Source organism: Panthera uncia, assembly GCF_023721935.1.
Source record: "Panthera uncia isolate 11264 chromosome C1 unlocalized genomic scaffold, Puncia_PCG_1.0 HiC_scaffold_3, whole genome shotgun sequence".
Classification (NCBI taxonomy): Eukaryota; Metazoa; Chordata; class Mammalia; order Carnivora; family Felidae; genus Panthera; species Panthera uncia.
Genome location: NW_026057584.1, coordinates 14,383,083 through 14,396,425, shown reverse-complemented (window position 1 = coordinate 14,396,425; position 13,343 = coordinate 14,383,083). Strand labels below are relative to the sequence as shown.

Below are 13,343 nucleotides of genomic sequence, written 5' to 3'. Positions count from 1 at the left end.
ATTTAATGCGGGTCAAAAACCAACTCTTCGACCTGTGCGATCTTATTGAGGGTAAAGGCTGAATTTCTCCCTAAAGTTTTAGAAATGATGGGCATTTGGAATCCCTGATACCACAAGGCCTCACAGCTACTTTAAAGAAGGGCTGGAGGGGCGCCTGGGTGGCTCAGTCAGTTAAGCCTCTGACTTCGGCTCAGGTCGTGATCTCACAGTTCATGAGTCTGAACCCCAAGTTGGGCTCTGCGCTGACAGCACTGGAGCCTACTTGGAATTCTCTCCCTCTCTCTCTGCCCCTCCCCTGCTCACACTCTCTCAAAAATGAATAAATTTAAAAAAAGAAAAAAGGGCTGGATCTAAAAATCAGTGTCTACATTTATGAGTTACGGACTGAGCTAGGTGTAATATTACAGAGAAGCAAGGACATAGCGTCTGTTCTAGAAGGCCTCACAGTCTTGAGGGAAAATTCACTCCACAAAATGTAGAAGACCATCCCTCTTGATTGTGTTAGGAGTGAAGGAGCAGACGACCGTTCTAGTTTCAGAACATTCTTTGAGGCCACGAGGATCCTTCCTGAGTGCTATCTGTACTTGATGGTTTGGGTTTTTGTTAACGTACCTTTTGCTCCGTCTCCGAAGATCCAGCTGTGTGTTTACGAGGGGTCACTGATACCCGAAGTGATGAAAAATTAGTTCAGAAATTCACTGTAGCTTTTGGCCTTAGCGTATTTAAAAAATACATACTGCTGTAATATAAATGCTAGTTGTAATTCTTTAAATGGTGAGAGTAAAATCAATAGTTTCTGAAGAAGCAAGAAGGTCTAATTCAGCAGAGAGAGCTTTAAGTCTGTCTGTCTGTCTATCTATTTATTTATTGTGGGGAGAGGAGAGAGTGAGGGAGACAGAGGATCCAAAGCAGGCTCTGTGCCAACAGTAGAGAGCCCAATGAGGGGCTCGAACTCACGAACCACGAGATCACGACCTGAGCCAGAGTCGGATGCTTAACCAACGGAGCCACCCGGGTGCCCCGAGAGCTTTAAGTCCTTTTAGATGATGTTCAAGAAGATGCGGATGTGCAATAAATGAATGTTTGGATAAGTCGTGGTAAAGACGCGCACCCAGAGGTTTCCCAGAGCCCAGAGGGCTCCGTAAGTTTCATCACGACTCCTTTCTTACACAAGGGGGCACCAACGCTAAGTCAGGACCTGAAGGAAGATACACAGGCCACGAACGGCCATCATTCGACGCAAGGGCGGCCTCCGTCTTGTGGGAAGGAAGTTAGAGCTCTGTGCTTCAGCCACTGCAAGCACCTTAGAGCTCCTGGCAGTGAGGGCTGTGTCTTGCCTTTGCTGGGAACATCACCCAGTCCAACCCCTTTGTGCCTTTAAGACACAAGCTCCCTCTCTACCTGTAATAAATGTCCTCTGACCCTCCTCCCCGACTCCCAGGAGTTTCCATAAAGCTCAACACTCGCTGCTGCCACACCCAAGGTATTTTGTGCCGGCCAAATTTAACGTGTCTCTCTCCCCGAGCTGAACCACCAAGTGCGCCAGAGCAAGGACCCTGTCGTTCACTTTTGAAACATCAAGCCTGGCTCAGGGCACCCGGGTGGCTCAGTCGGTGGACAATCAGACCCTGGCTCAGGTCATGATCTCGCAGTCTGTGGGTTCAGGCCCTGCGTCGGGCTCTGCACTGACGATACAGAGCCTGCGTGGGATTCTCTCGCTCCCTGCCCCTCTCCCACTTGCACGTGCTCTCTCTCACTCTCGAAACAACAAATAAATTTTGTTAAAAGAATCGAGCCTAGCTCTGTGTTTGGCACACGATCAGTGCTCTATACGTGTCTAAAGAAGTCCCCTCAGCCCTTTTTGTGGTCATTATGGTAAATAAAGCCTCTGATTGCCACCTGTAGGACTAAGATACAATACGGGGGCATGAAAAAATATTAAGCAACGATAAAAAGGTAAGGAACGCATGGTTAGAAGGAGGCCCACGAGGGGCTTGCCATCGCTAACTGCACACGGTGAACGTGCATCACCCGGCCACCCACCCATGCGCGCCTACTCGGCCACACAGCCACCCACCTACCCACCCACCCATCCGTCGGTGCACCACCCCTCCATCCGCTCCTGGATGCCCACCTGCCACGTGCCAAGTGCTCTTCTAGGTAAGAAAACAAACAAAAATGAGCTCCGCCTTCAAAAAGCTACGGAGAAGAGAGAGGTGGATGGAGGCTGGCAGAAATGCCTCGGAAAAGTGTATGCAACAGGAAGAAACACCTCGAAGTAGAAGTGAGGCCATATGAGAGGGGGATCGGATCCGGTCAGCGAGGTTAGGCACGGGTTCCTTGAAGAAGCTGACCTAGTGATAGCTATAGAAACAGCTTACGCTTGTTGAACGTTTGTTAAGTGCGAGGCACTCGGCTAAATGCTTTGTGCGTATTACTTACGTTCCCACAAAAACCTTAGTGTCGATGTAACTGTTTTAGTAGGTATCACCGTCGTATCTCCATTTTACAGATGAGGACTCTGAGGCACAGGGAGGTTAAGTAGCTTGCCCAAGGTTGCACAGCTAGTAAGTGGCAGAACTGACATTCAAACTCGGCGCCTTGCTTTTAACTATCATGCTGTGCACGTGACAAGTGTGAAAATGGACAGGCGTTAACAAGGGACAGGTGGGGAGAACAGTATCCCAGGTGGCCGGATGCAGCGGTGGGGGCTGTGACAGGAGAGAGCACGGTGAGCTGGGGGCTGGACGGGAAGGAAGCGTGCATGGCCGGAGCACAGAGCCTGTGGAAGAGAGGCTGGAGAGGTGGGCAGGGCGGCCCTGGCAGGGTCAGCACCCTATCACAGCGGAAAGAACCTTCCTGTCTGGCTCTCCCACTCCGCAGGGGGCAGGAATCGTCACCTCTATGGGACGGACTGGGCAGTCTTCCGCACATGGAATGTTCGATCTCCAGGATTCTGGGTTCTCCCAGGTAGGTAAGTGCCTCTCAGTGAGGCAGATCACCCCAGGGGCCGTTTGGAAATTTGTAGGAGAGTTTTCAGTGGACTGACACGTGGCCCGAGAGGTTACTTGCCCTGCAATGTTCAAAACAGTCCCACACGCTGAAGAAATGTCCTGCTTCCCGTATAGCTTTCAGACGCCCCACTGGATAGCCACACTGGCAAGAAACTGGCTTACCATCATCTGGGCCCAGAACCTCACTCTTCTTCCCCTGTAAACACAAAGTTATCTGTTTCGTGGCACATTTTTAACGTGCACCGAATTTTCCGGGTAGGTGACTACGGTGCAAAGCAAAGCGAGTGGAAGCTGTTCTTGTTTTGTTCTGAAATTTACCAAGAGTGCTGCCCCGTTTTAGGAAAGAACTCGCTTCGGAAACACAGGAGGGCAGCTCGTGGTTTTCACATCACCAGCACCCCACGCCTGTCTCTGCCTGTTTTCGTAGCCGTCCGTTCACAATCATTCTAAGAATACGACTGCTTCGCTGTTATGTGCTCGGGTGTACTTGTACCCAAGGGCTCACCTGCTGAACCACATACATAAATGAGTTTTGTTTTTCCTTGTATTGTAGTTTGGCATTGTATTAATTTTTAGAAGTGTCTGTGTACTTGTGCATAGGTTATACGAGCTACGAATCTCGCGGCAGGATGGTGAAGTGAAGAGTCAAAATCTTTGTTTACCAAGAGGTCGGCCAGGTTGAAAAAGCACTGCTGGGGCTCACCACGCCCCCCCCTCCCCAGAGGCAGTGAGCAACTGAGTCAACGTGTGTCCAAGGAGCTTGAACACTGTTAAGCAGCACGCTAATGTGCCTTCCCATGACCAGTCCAGTTGGTAAAGAAGAAGGCTGGCGGGAGCCACTCACAGGCCACGGTCATCCAGCCACCTGGCTCTGAGTCCCAGCAACTTCCTGCCACTGTTCTTAGGCCTCTGGGCCCAGAAAGAACCACCAGACCCTTCACATTTGCAGGTGTCCTGATCGTTTTGCGGTTTTAGGAAGGGAGCCCGGATTGCACTGTCCAAGAGCCTCCTGAGAAGGAATGCTGTGGATTTATCAAAACCAGTTCTGGTTCCTCCACCCTCGGGGCACTCCCGGCCCATCTCTTTGCGAGTCTGTCCCACGCCCTCGGACATTCACGTATACAAGCCTGGTCATGGGTGGTGGAGGCAGACCGGGGGAGCATTCGTTTTAATGCAGAATGTTCGGCCCCTCCCTCGGAGATTCTGATACAGGAAGTGGGGGGTCCAGTGACCTGCATTCTAAACAAATGCCCTGGGTAATTCTGACGCAGGCACCCTAGGAACCACACGTTGGGAAACAGGACCCAAGAAGCCAGAGTTTCCTCACGTTCTGTCTTTGGGCCACAATGGAGTCGTTGGGACTACTGAGACTTTCCCGCTTCCACTCTTGCGACCTTAACTCTCCCTCCTATGAAAACCAGGTTCCCCAATTTAGATTTGCAGCCTTAATTTCCTGCTGATCTGGACCCATCTCTACTCCAGAACATTTCCACCTAGACCTCCAGTTTACAAATTAACAGGTTTAAAACACCCACGTTAGACATTTCCTCGGCTTAATGAGAGGAGAAATGCATGCAAACAAGCAATCATTATACAGCGTGGAAAGTGCTATAATGAAGGGGCTAGAAAACGCAGACTCGTATGCCAATGGTAAGCAGAGACGAGGCACCGACTTCCTGGAGGCGACGGCAGCGAGAGAGAGAGAAGCAAGGGAAGCAAGGAGAGAGATCAGTCTCGAACCTCGTAGGGGGAGAGGGGCATTCCAGGCAAAGGGAACAACAGATGCGAAAGTGGGAAGGACTGAGCGACTGAACCTTCAGAACAGGCCAGGGCCTGCGGGCGAGGCCTCTGGAGAGGCGACGCAGAGGGGACAGAGGAGAGTCCGTGGGGCTGGACTCTGCTCTGTTGCCCCTGCCACAGGGAGAAAGACCCCAGAGGGTACCGTGAGTCGTGGCCCCAAGAAAGGGGAAGGAAGGTAGACGGAGTCAGGGCACCTCCTAAGAGAGGAAAGACAGACCAGTCGGCTGGGTCCAGGCGTTTCGCGATGGGAGGACCATGGGCCAGGTAGACACCAGTTAGAATCTTAGGAGCCCAACGCACGCTTTCACTCACAAAGTATAAAATGGCACCCAGTGGTTCCCAGGGAATTGAGGCCACTCACCCCTGGTTTCGTTTCTAACCCACACGTTGATGGAGTCACAGGCAGAGGCTGGATCTTCAAAGTCCACGTTCTGGACGTCGCACTGAAACACGTCCTTGTTCCTCGTAACGAAAGGCACTTCCATTTTAGAGCCGTTCTTCACAAACACTGCATTGGCCACCGTCACGATGTCTTTATTCTTCTTGGAGACGATGGCCTTGTTGATCTTCTTTAACACTTTACCGACTCCTGGAGGGGAAGTGGGAAGATGTAGCCACGTTTCCACAAGACTTTAGACAAGCACGTTTTTGTTTAAGATCTCTTTCTTTGTATGGCAACCAACAACAGTACAGACAAGACAAGCCTCAGCAGCAAGAGACTACGTCTTTTGCTTTCTCAGTGGCCGTGTGTTAAGAAAAGGGGAAGGAGGGTAAAATTATTATTAGTGGTTCTTAAAAATCAGTGGTGCTTCCACCATCAAAACAGCGTATTTGAGGCATCTCAACACCTTCCCCACATACACTTGGTCCTCCTGGGAGACTTTTCTGGTGCCAGGTCAATAGGAAGACTGGCCAGTTCTTCTTTATGTAGCCATGGGGGAATAAATCCAAGGAATCTTCCACCATGGGGGAATAAATCCAAGGGATCTTACTAATTCATTCTCTTTTTCTTTCTTAACTATCTTTAGTGCTATTTCCTTTCCTGCCAAAGATTTAACAATGCGATCTCGTTTTTCTATTTTGGAAAAAAAAAAATGAATAAAATAAGCATTAGAAAGACTATAAAAAATTGTCATGTGCCACCATCCAAGAATAGTGTGATTTTTACTTGATATCAAGCTCAAAAAGCAAGGGGATTAATTTTGTGGCAATGTAAGCTTTATCTTACACGAGCCATTCATACAGGCTCCATTTGGTTTCAGAACATGGAAAAGAAGCAAGTAAATTATAAGGATGAAATGTGCGAGCTCTAGAGTGAGCTCAAATTACAGAGCCTTGGGTTCCTCGCTTGGGGTCCTTTCAAAATGACACCGTCCTAAAACAGCCTGCAGGGTCACGGTGACAGTGTCCTAGAGAGCTGATGTGTCACACGCTCAGAGGGTCTCTTCTCCAGATCCCTTACATAAGGGTAGGGGAATTCTGCCATGGTGCACAAGGAGGCAACCCTCTGGCTCCTTGTTTGGCCTCTCATGACCCCACCCTGCGCGCTGTTCTGTGGGGCAGGCCCGGCGGGAGTGAGCAGGCCTACTTCATCGGTAAGGGAAGAGCAGAGGCCAAGTCCCAGAGCCCGTCCCTTCTGGCCACACTGCCTCCTGCACATGCCCCGATCTCCGGCCAGGAAAAGATGGGTGTAGATTTCACTCCACTGCCCCAAACCGTTCTGCCTCTGTCCTCACTAAGAGGACACCTGAGTTCTCAGGGGCTGAGCCCGAACCAGGGCCTGGAAAACCACTCAGGCTCCCCTGAAAGAGTTTGTCCTGCCACCGAAATCACGTTCTATAACACAACTAACTGCTAGTGATTTGGGAGAAGGAGAGGGTGGGGGAAGGACACCAGCGACAGGCAACATCGGCAAGAACTTGAGAAATATCGCTTAAAACGAATGTGGCTCAGCACTAACACAAACGACAAAAATCCAGTCGCTGCCTTGGAAGGGTACTGGCTGACAGGGTCTGGATGGCCCTGGTTAACGGCCATAAATTCAAGCAGGGATTCGCCACGAAGCTATAAATCACCAAGAGTTTGCTGAACTTCCAAGCAAGCGGCGGAACTGGGAGCGTTCCAAGTATTAAGCCCTGCCATGCTTCCGACAGGTGATCAGACTGCAGACTCATGCAAAATTGAAGGCCATGTAAATAGAGCAGGGTGTCCCAGCATTTGGTGCTGGCAGCCCGGAGGCTACATTGAACACAACAGCCAACTGAGGGCGGAGGGGGGCGGGGGGTGGGGGGGGACGGGGACGGAGGGAGGCACGGAGCGCTTGACCCTTGACCCCAGCTTGCCTTCCTCTCCGAGTCTCAGGCGTCAATGCAGTCAAGAGTCCTAGAACTTTATGGCTGACAGGAGTGGAAGAACAGGGAAAGGGACGCTCCCTCGTTCTCCAAAATAGTAAGGAAGACTTCCGCGTGCAAAGCGACTGGCTCGAGGTCATGGTGCACGGTGACCTAGAAGGGCTCCGGGGCCCCTTCTGCTCCCTCACACACGGCACCCGCCCCAGAGGCTGGTGGAGGGTGGGCTCTGGGGGAGGATATGTGAACTGGAGCGACAAGGCCACAGGGCTGGGAGACAGAGACGCTTACGTCGATGTGGGTAATTCAAAGCAATTCAAACCTTTTCCATCGGGCTTTACTGACAAAAATTCCTTCCGTTTTTTTTTATTCTGAAATACTGACAGATTCAGAGGAAGTTGCAAAACAATGGACGGGGTGGTCCCACGGGCCTTTTCGATCAGTCTCCCCCAGTGGTAGCAGCCTGTGTGGCTGTGGCACAGCATCACAACCTGGAAACTGCCGTGGGTACAGCGCGCCCAGCCCATGAACACCACACACATTTTACGTTCCCGGCACTTGTGTGTGTGTATGTCGCTCTCTGCACGGCTGTCACTCACTGAGATTCATGTGGTCACCAGCACAGTTAAGACCCAGAAAGGTGCCATCGCTACGAGGCTCCCCCGTGCTGCCCTCCACGGCCACAGCCACCCACTTCCCCAGCTCACAACCGTGAGGTTTAGCCCAAGGCACCGTGGAGGTGGGGCAGGTGGGAAGCTTTCTTTTTAGAGATGAAGTACACTAGGGCACGGAGAGATCACGTGACTGACCCAAAGCCCCAGGGCTAGAGAAGAGACCAGAATACAGTTCTCCTAACTTCTAGCACTGCTAACATCCGTCCTTTAGAGGAGACAGCCCTAAGTCCCAGAACGGTACCAGCGAAACCCCTCCAGATGCACGACTCCCTCGAGGGCCACCCCCCTCTCCCCCCCCCACAGCCCGGAGTGCACGCACCGTTCACGCCGTATCTCATCACCGTGGTGAGCTGCTTCTTAGTCCTGCCGTCGGCTCCCAGCTGAAGCATCCCCAGGACGGACGCAATCCCATGGGGGGACACGACCACGTTGTCAAGAGGCCGGGATTTGATAATCTGATTGAAAACCTGGATTCCTGTGTCGGAGCCTAGTTCCTCCAGAGATAGGGGGTTGAACTGGGAGCACACAGAGGGCAAAGTCACTGTGGCCACAAGAAAGAAGGGAAAATGCCAGTTCATGGTTCCTTCCGGCAAGGACAACCTGAAAAATAAGATCAAAACGATATGTGACTTTCTAAGTGATCACTTTTGGGGGGACTACTTTGTATTCAACCAGGTAGGATTTATTACACTCCGTATAACTGAGTGCCCTGTGAATTTACCTGAAATACGAGAGTGTAGATGAAATCAGTTGCTGCTGTATTTTGTTAGGGGGAGGAGGGGCGGGGGGAGGGAGGGAGCCCCCATCTGGCAGGTTCCCAACCAGGTGCCAGACACCAATCGGACAACCACCCTTCATCCAACGGACGCAGTATTTAATCAAGAACTACCGCATGCCAGGCCCTTTTTGAAGCACTGGGCAAACAACTAGAAACGACGGACGAGACCCCGGCCTTCCTGGAGTTTCCTTTCCAGAGGGGAGACAGAAAAGAAACCAGTAGGCGGTAACTTCAGAGAGGGATCAGGGCCGTGGTGATAAAACACAGTGTGCACGCAAACGGAGGACAAGTTGGGGACGACAGGAGATGGGTCACGGAAGACACCTCAGCTGAGGGGATGCGTGTGTGGGGAGTCCTGAATGAGACAGAAGCATGCCCCACCCCCCACCAGCACACGGCCATGCAGGAGAGACTTCAGGGGGGACGTGAGGAGGAAGAGGGCCCACATCCCCAAAGGCCCATAGACCCTAGTATCTATGGCTCTTGGATTTCATTCTACGGTCACAAGAGGTGATGGGCATTGAGGAGGGCACCTGTTGGGATGAGCACCGGGTGTTGTATGGAGACCAATTTGACAATAAATTTTATATTAAAAAAAAAAAAGTCACAAGAAACCACGGGAGGGCTTAAAAAAGGGAGTGAATCCCTTGGGTCACTATGATTACTTTATAACCATATGTCCTTGGTTTTAATTTTTAAAATTTTTATTATTATTATTGTTTGTTTTTTACCATAAGCATGTTATTTTTTAAAGGATTGCTAATTAAAATAAATTTATGGGGCACCTGGGTAGCTCAGTGGGTTAAGTGTCCAACTCTTGATCTTGGCTTAGGTCATGATCTCACGGTTTGTAAGATCGAACCCCACGTCGGGCTCTGTGCTGACAGAGCCTGCTTGGGATTCTCTCTCTCCCTCTCTCTGTCCCTCCCCTGCTCACGTTCTCTCTCTCTCTCTCTCAAAATAAATAAACATTTAGAAATAAAAACAAATTTAAGTTACACCCTTAAATCTACAATAAGGCAGAACAATTGGTAAATATATCAATTGTGAGAATGGCACTGTTTACACAGATACTCTCAATTACAGCGATTTGTTGGAAATACGAGTTCTTCCTGGATTACCACTCACTGAGCTCCCTGTGGCTGTGACAAGTAAGAGGTAGGAAATTTACATGTGTTTATGGAAAAGCAAATACTTTCATTTTAAATGAGGACTTAACAGAGGAAGTCGGCCAAACAAAAGCAGAATTTGGGATGTGGCTAATTTGATTCCTGCCTTGGAGACCCAAGCTTGCCGAGAAGCCAGTTTGTCCTCCTGTCACGTGCATTTACGTGTGAGAGGTTGGGGATGTCTGCAGAGAACAAGAAAGAGAGGGGGGCCTTTTAGGAGATGGAGGCCTTGGAGTGGAGGGGAATAAGGTCTGTGTGCTCCTGACAGAGGGTCCCTGGAGCATTAGGCAGAGCTGGCATTGGGTGTTTCCTGGTCTTCCTTTGGACGCATCTGTCCTTGCTTCCCACTCCAGGACATAGTAGATGTTCAATAAATACATGTGGGGTTAAACCTGATGGCTTATATACTTTCTATTTTTGCTAATTGTTTTTTATTGCATCAAAATAATGTCTACTGAATGTGCCTGCGACAGTGATCGTGTTTAGTCCTGAGCCTGTGAGCTCCGAACACTTTCCAAGGAGAGTGAAATTCACTGGGCTGGGGACAGGCCTGCCATCAAAAGCAGACTTCGGCACCTGCACCCCCAAACCTCACCCAGGCCCACGAGGTGAACCACTAAGACCATCATTCGAGGGGATGTTGCAATTTTCTCATATATTGTGAAACAATCATGTTTTTAAAAATTTAGAACACTTGAGAGTTTCTCCAGGGCTTAATTGTAAAATAATTGTGTTAAGACAGCCTGTCTAAATTCAAAACACGTACGTGACCTACATACGCTCCTACTTGGGGCTTTCCTATGGCCAGCGTGGCCTATTTTGACTTTGGCACCTTGGACTGGCTCTAATGCCATGACAATCCCGAGTTTCTCTCAGCCTGTTGGACGCTGGAGAGCTTCCAAATGCTGACTACGGAGGCTTTACTCATTTCATCTAAAAATTAGACACTGTGTCCTCCTGTCCTCCCTCCCTGCCTTCTTTCTGGAAATAAATCTCCTCTTTATTATTTTTTTAATTGTTTTTTAATTTTATTTTTGAGAGAGAGAGAGAGAGAGAGAAAGCAGGGGAGGGGCACAGATAGAGGGAGACCCAGAATCTGAAGCAGGCTCCAGGCTCTGAGCTGTCAGCACAGAGCCTGACGTGGGGCTCGAACCCACAAACCACAAGATCGTGACCTGAGCCGAAGTCGGACCCTTAACCGACTGAGCCACCCAGGTGCCCCAAAAATCTCTTTGAAACTTAATATACCGCAAAGCCTTTACAAGTACACCATGATCTGTACACTGTTTGTCACAAATGGTCAAATCTCGTAACTGGCACCAACTTCATCAATCTCAATTGTTGACTCTTCCGTTATAGTCTATTCTGACGTTACCTTCAGTATGCCTAATCTCTACTCCCCAAGCCTCCCAAAGAAATCCTCCTGGATTGGCAAAGGCTTGAATAAATATTTGAATCTGCACACTCATCAAGGACCTCAAATTGCTTTTGCCTCTGGTAGCTTAAAGTTGATTCACCCGCATATTACAATTTATGTAGACGGCTGTAAAACAGGTAGAAAGGATCAGTAAGGGAGAAAAATATTTAACAGCTCCAATGCCTTGGAGTCAGCAAGGATAGTCTCCCAAATAAATAGCCATCTTATTTGGCAGAATTTTGCTTGGTTATGACTTTCTGCTAGAAGAAGAGCTTCATTATGAAGCGGGGGACGGCTGCCATGAGTGTTTTTCTTGGGTTTCTGGGATTTGGGGCGTTTTTGAGAGATGTCTATGTGCGGTTTCATAACAGTGTCCTGGGACAGTGTCAGAGCTGTGCAGGCCTTGGAATAAGAGCTATTTTTGATTGATGTTCTGGGCATAACTTCTTCTTGGCCTCAGTTTCTGAGGCTAAATGCTCCCTCGTTTAAGCTCACCTGGCTTACGTACACGTCTGAGACTGAGTTTTCACTCCTCTCCAAAGTTCAGTAGCCAGGAGAGGAGGTGCCGACCCATAAATCACTTTGGCTTATAAAATTCTTAGCTGATAGAGATTCATGTCCAAATAGACCATCTTTTACATGAACTAACCGCTGAACTTAATCAGGCTGTAAAATGCTTACTCTCTACGACAAGCAGCGTCTCCTTATGGAAAGAACGCAGTAACCTCCTGTTTATTTGTAAGAGAAATTACACTGGAAGCTTTCAAGTAAGGGAGAAAGAATAAAGCTGCTGCCCAAATGTATTACATAGCATCGGTATGGAAGGTCAGAAATCTGTTTAAATGTTCCCATTTCTTGAGTACTCTTTTCATAACACTAAAAACAAAACAACACAACACAACAAAAAACCAAGAGTCTGGTTTAGGCCATCTTTAGAGGGAGATCATAAACCTATAAATAAAGCCAACAGCCCAGCCATATCATTTCAAATGTGGGCTTCTCTTTTCCCACCTACTTCTAGTTTGTCTTACTCCAAATCTTTCCTTTCCAGGGTCAGGGATGTTTTGAAAGTACAGTAAAACCGTGGATAGTGAATAACTGGTTCTGCGAGAGTTCCACAAGACGAGCAAACATTTCTAATAAATTGTAACTTGATAAACGAGCCATGTCTCGAAATCTGAGTAGTACGTGATGCTGAATGTCACGTGAGCACAGCTGAGCCAATGGTTCGAGAAATTTGCTTTGATATACGACTGCCTTGGATTACAGGCATGTATCTGGAATGAATTATGGTCACAAACCAAGGTTTTACTGCAATTGGGTACTGCTTTGAGCTTTAAGTGAGACCGAGCGAAGTAAATAATAAGCTGGTTTTGCAAATGCCGGACTCATTGTGCATCCGTACATGCAGCAAGGTCTCCCCGAGTAGGGGTGGACATCAGAGAAACCGACCGTCCACAGACGCCATGGCTTCGACCATCACGGCCACACTGGCGATGCTCATATCTGTACCTCGATTCCCCAACCCCCTGCACAGTGTCAGTGCCATATTCTCATCTATTTGCTGCCTATGTTCACCTGACTGTTCAGAACATTATCTTGGCCTGAAAAATCCTCTGTAGGCGGATTATGGAGAAGCCACTGGGTGGTGAAGTCCACCAGCTTTCCTCTTAAAGGTCTTGGCCTTGGCCTTGCCCATGCTCATGTCTTTCTTCTCTTCCTTGCTCTCCACCCGGTGACAGCCATTGCCCCCCACCCCCAACTCCTTCCGTGGCCTGTGGGAGGCTTCCCCTGATTGCCCCAGATGGGTCTGTTCTCCCCCTTCTCTGAATTTCCACAGGATTTCCTATCTGCACCTTTCATTTTGTTTTCCAAGTAGGCCCCCCACCCCCCACGAGACCGGAAGCTCACAGAAAGCAGGGCCATGGGCCTGCATGTCCGCAGGGTCTTATGTAGGGCCTTCCCGGCGGTCGTCACTAAGTCAAAGGTTGACTCGTGGGACTAATCCAGCTGTTCCAGTGTTTGGTGCGGAATAAAAGGCATTTTGAAAATATATTTTTTTTTAAATTTTTTTTTTTAACATTTATTTATTTTTGAGACAGAGAGAGACAGAGCATGAATGGGGGAGGGGCAGAGAGAGAGG

The 13,343-nt window shown here is 49.2% G+C and overlaps 1 protein-coding gene across 2 annotated transcripts in view; it reads right to left on the bottom strand.

The window, feature by feature from the left end:
- Positions 1–13,343, bottom strand: part of SERPINE2 (serpin family E member 2) — a 62,092-nt gene that overhangs the window by 17,275 nt on the left and 31,474 nt on the right. For both annotated transcript variants that reach the window (XM_049615842.1, XM_049615841.1), the window contains exons 2-3: positions 8,156–8,436; positions 5,176–5,403 (exon numbers count right to left, since the gene is read on the bottom strand). In XM_049615842.1, coding sequence (XP_049471799.1) covers positions 5,176–5,403; positions 8,156–8,414 — 487 coding nt within the window. In that variant the 5' untranslated portion in view covers positions 8,415–8,436. The remainder of the gene's footprint in view (positions 1–5,175; positions 5,404–8,155; positions 8,437–13,343) is intronic.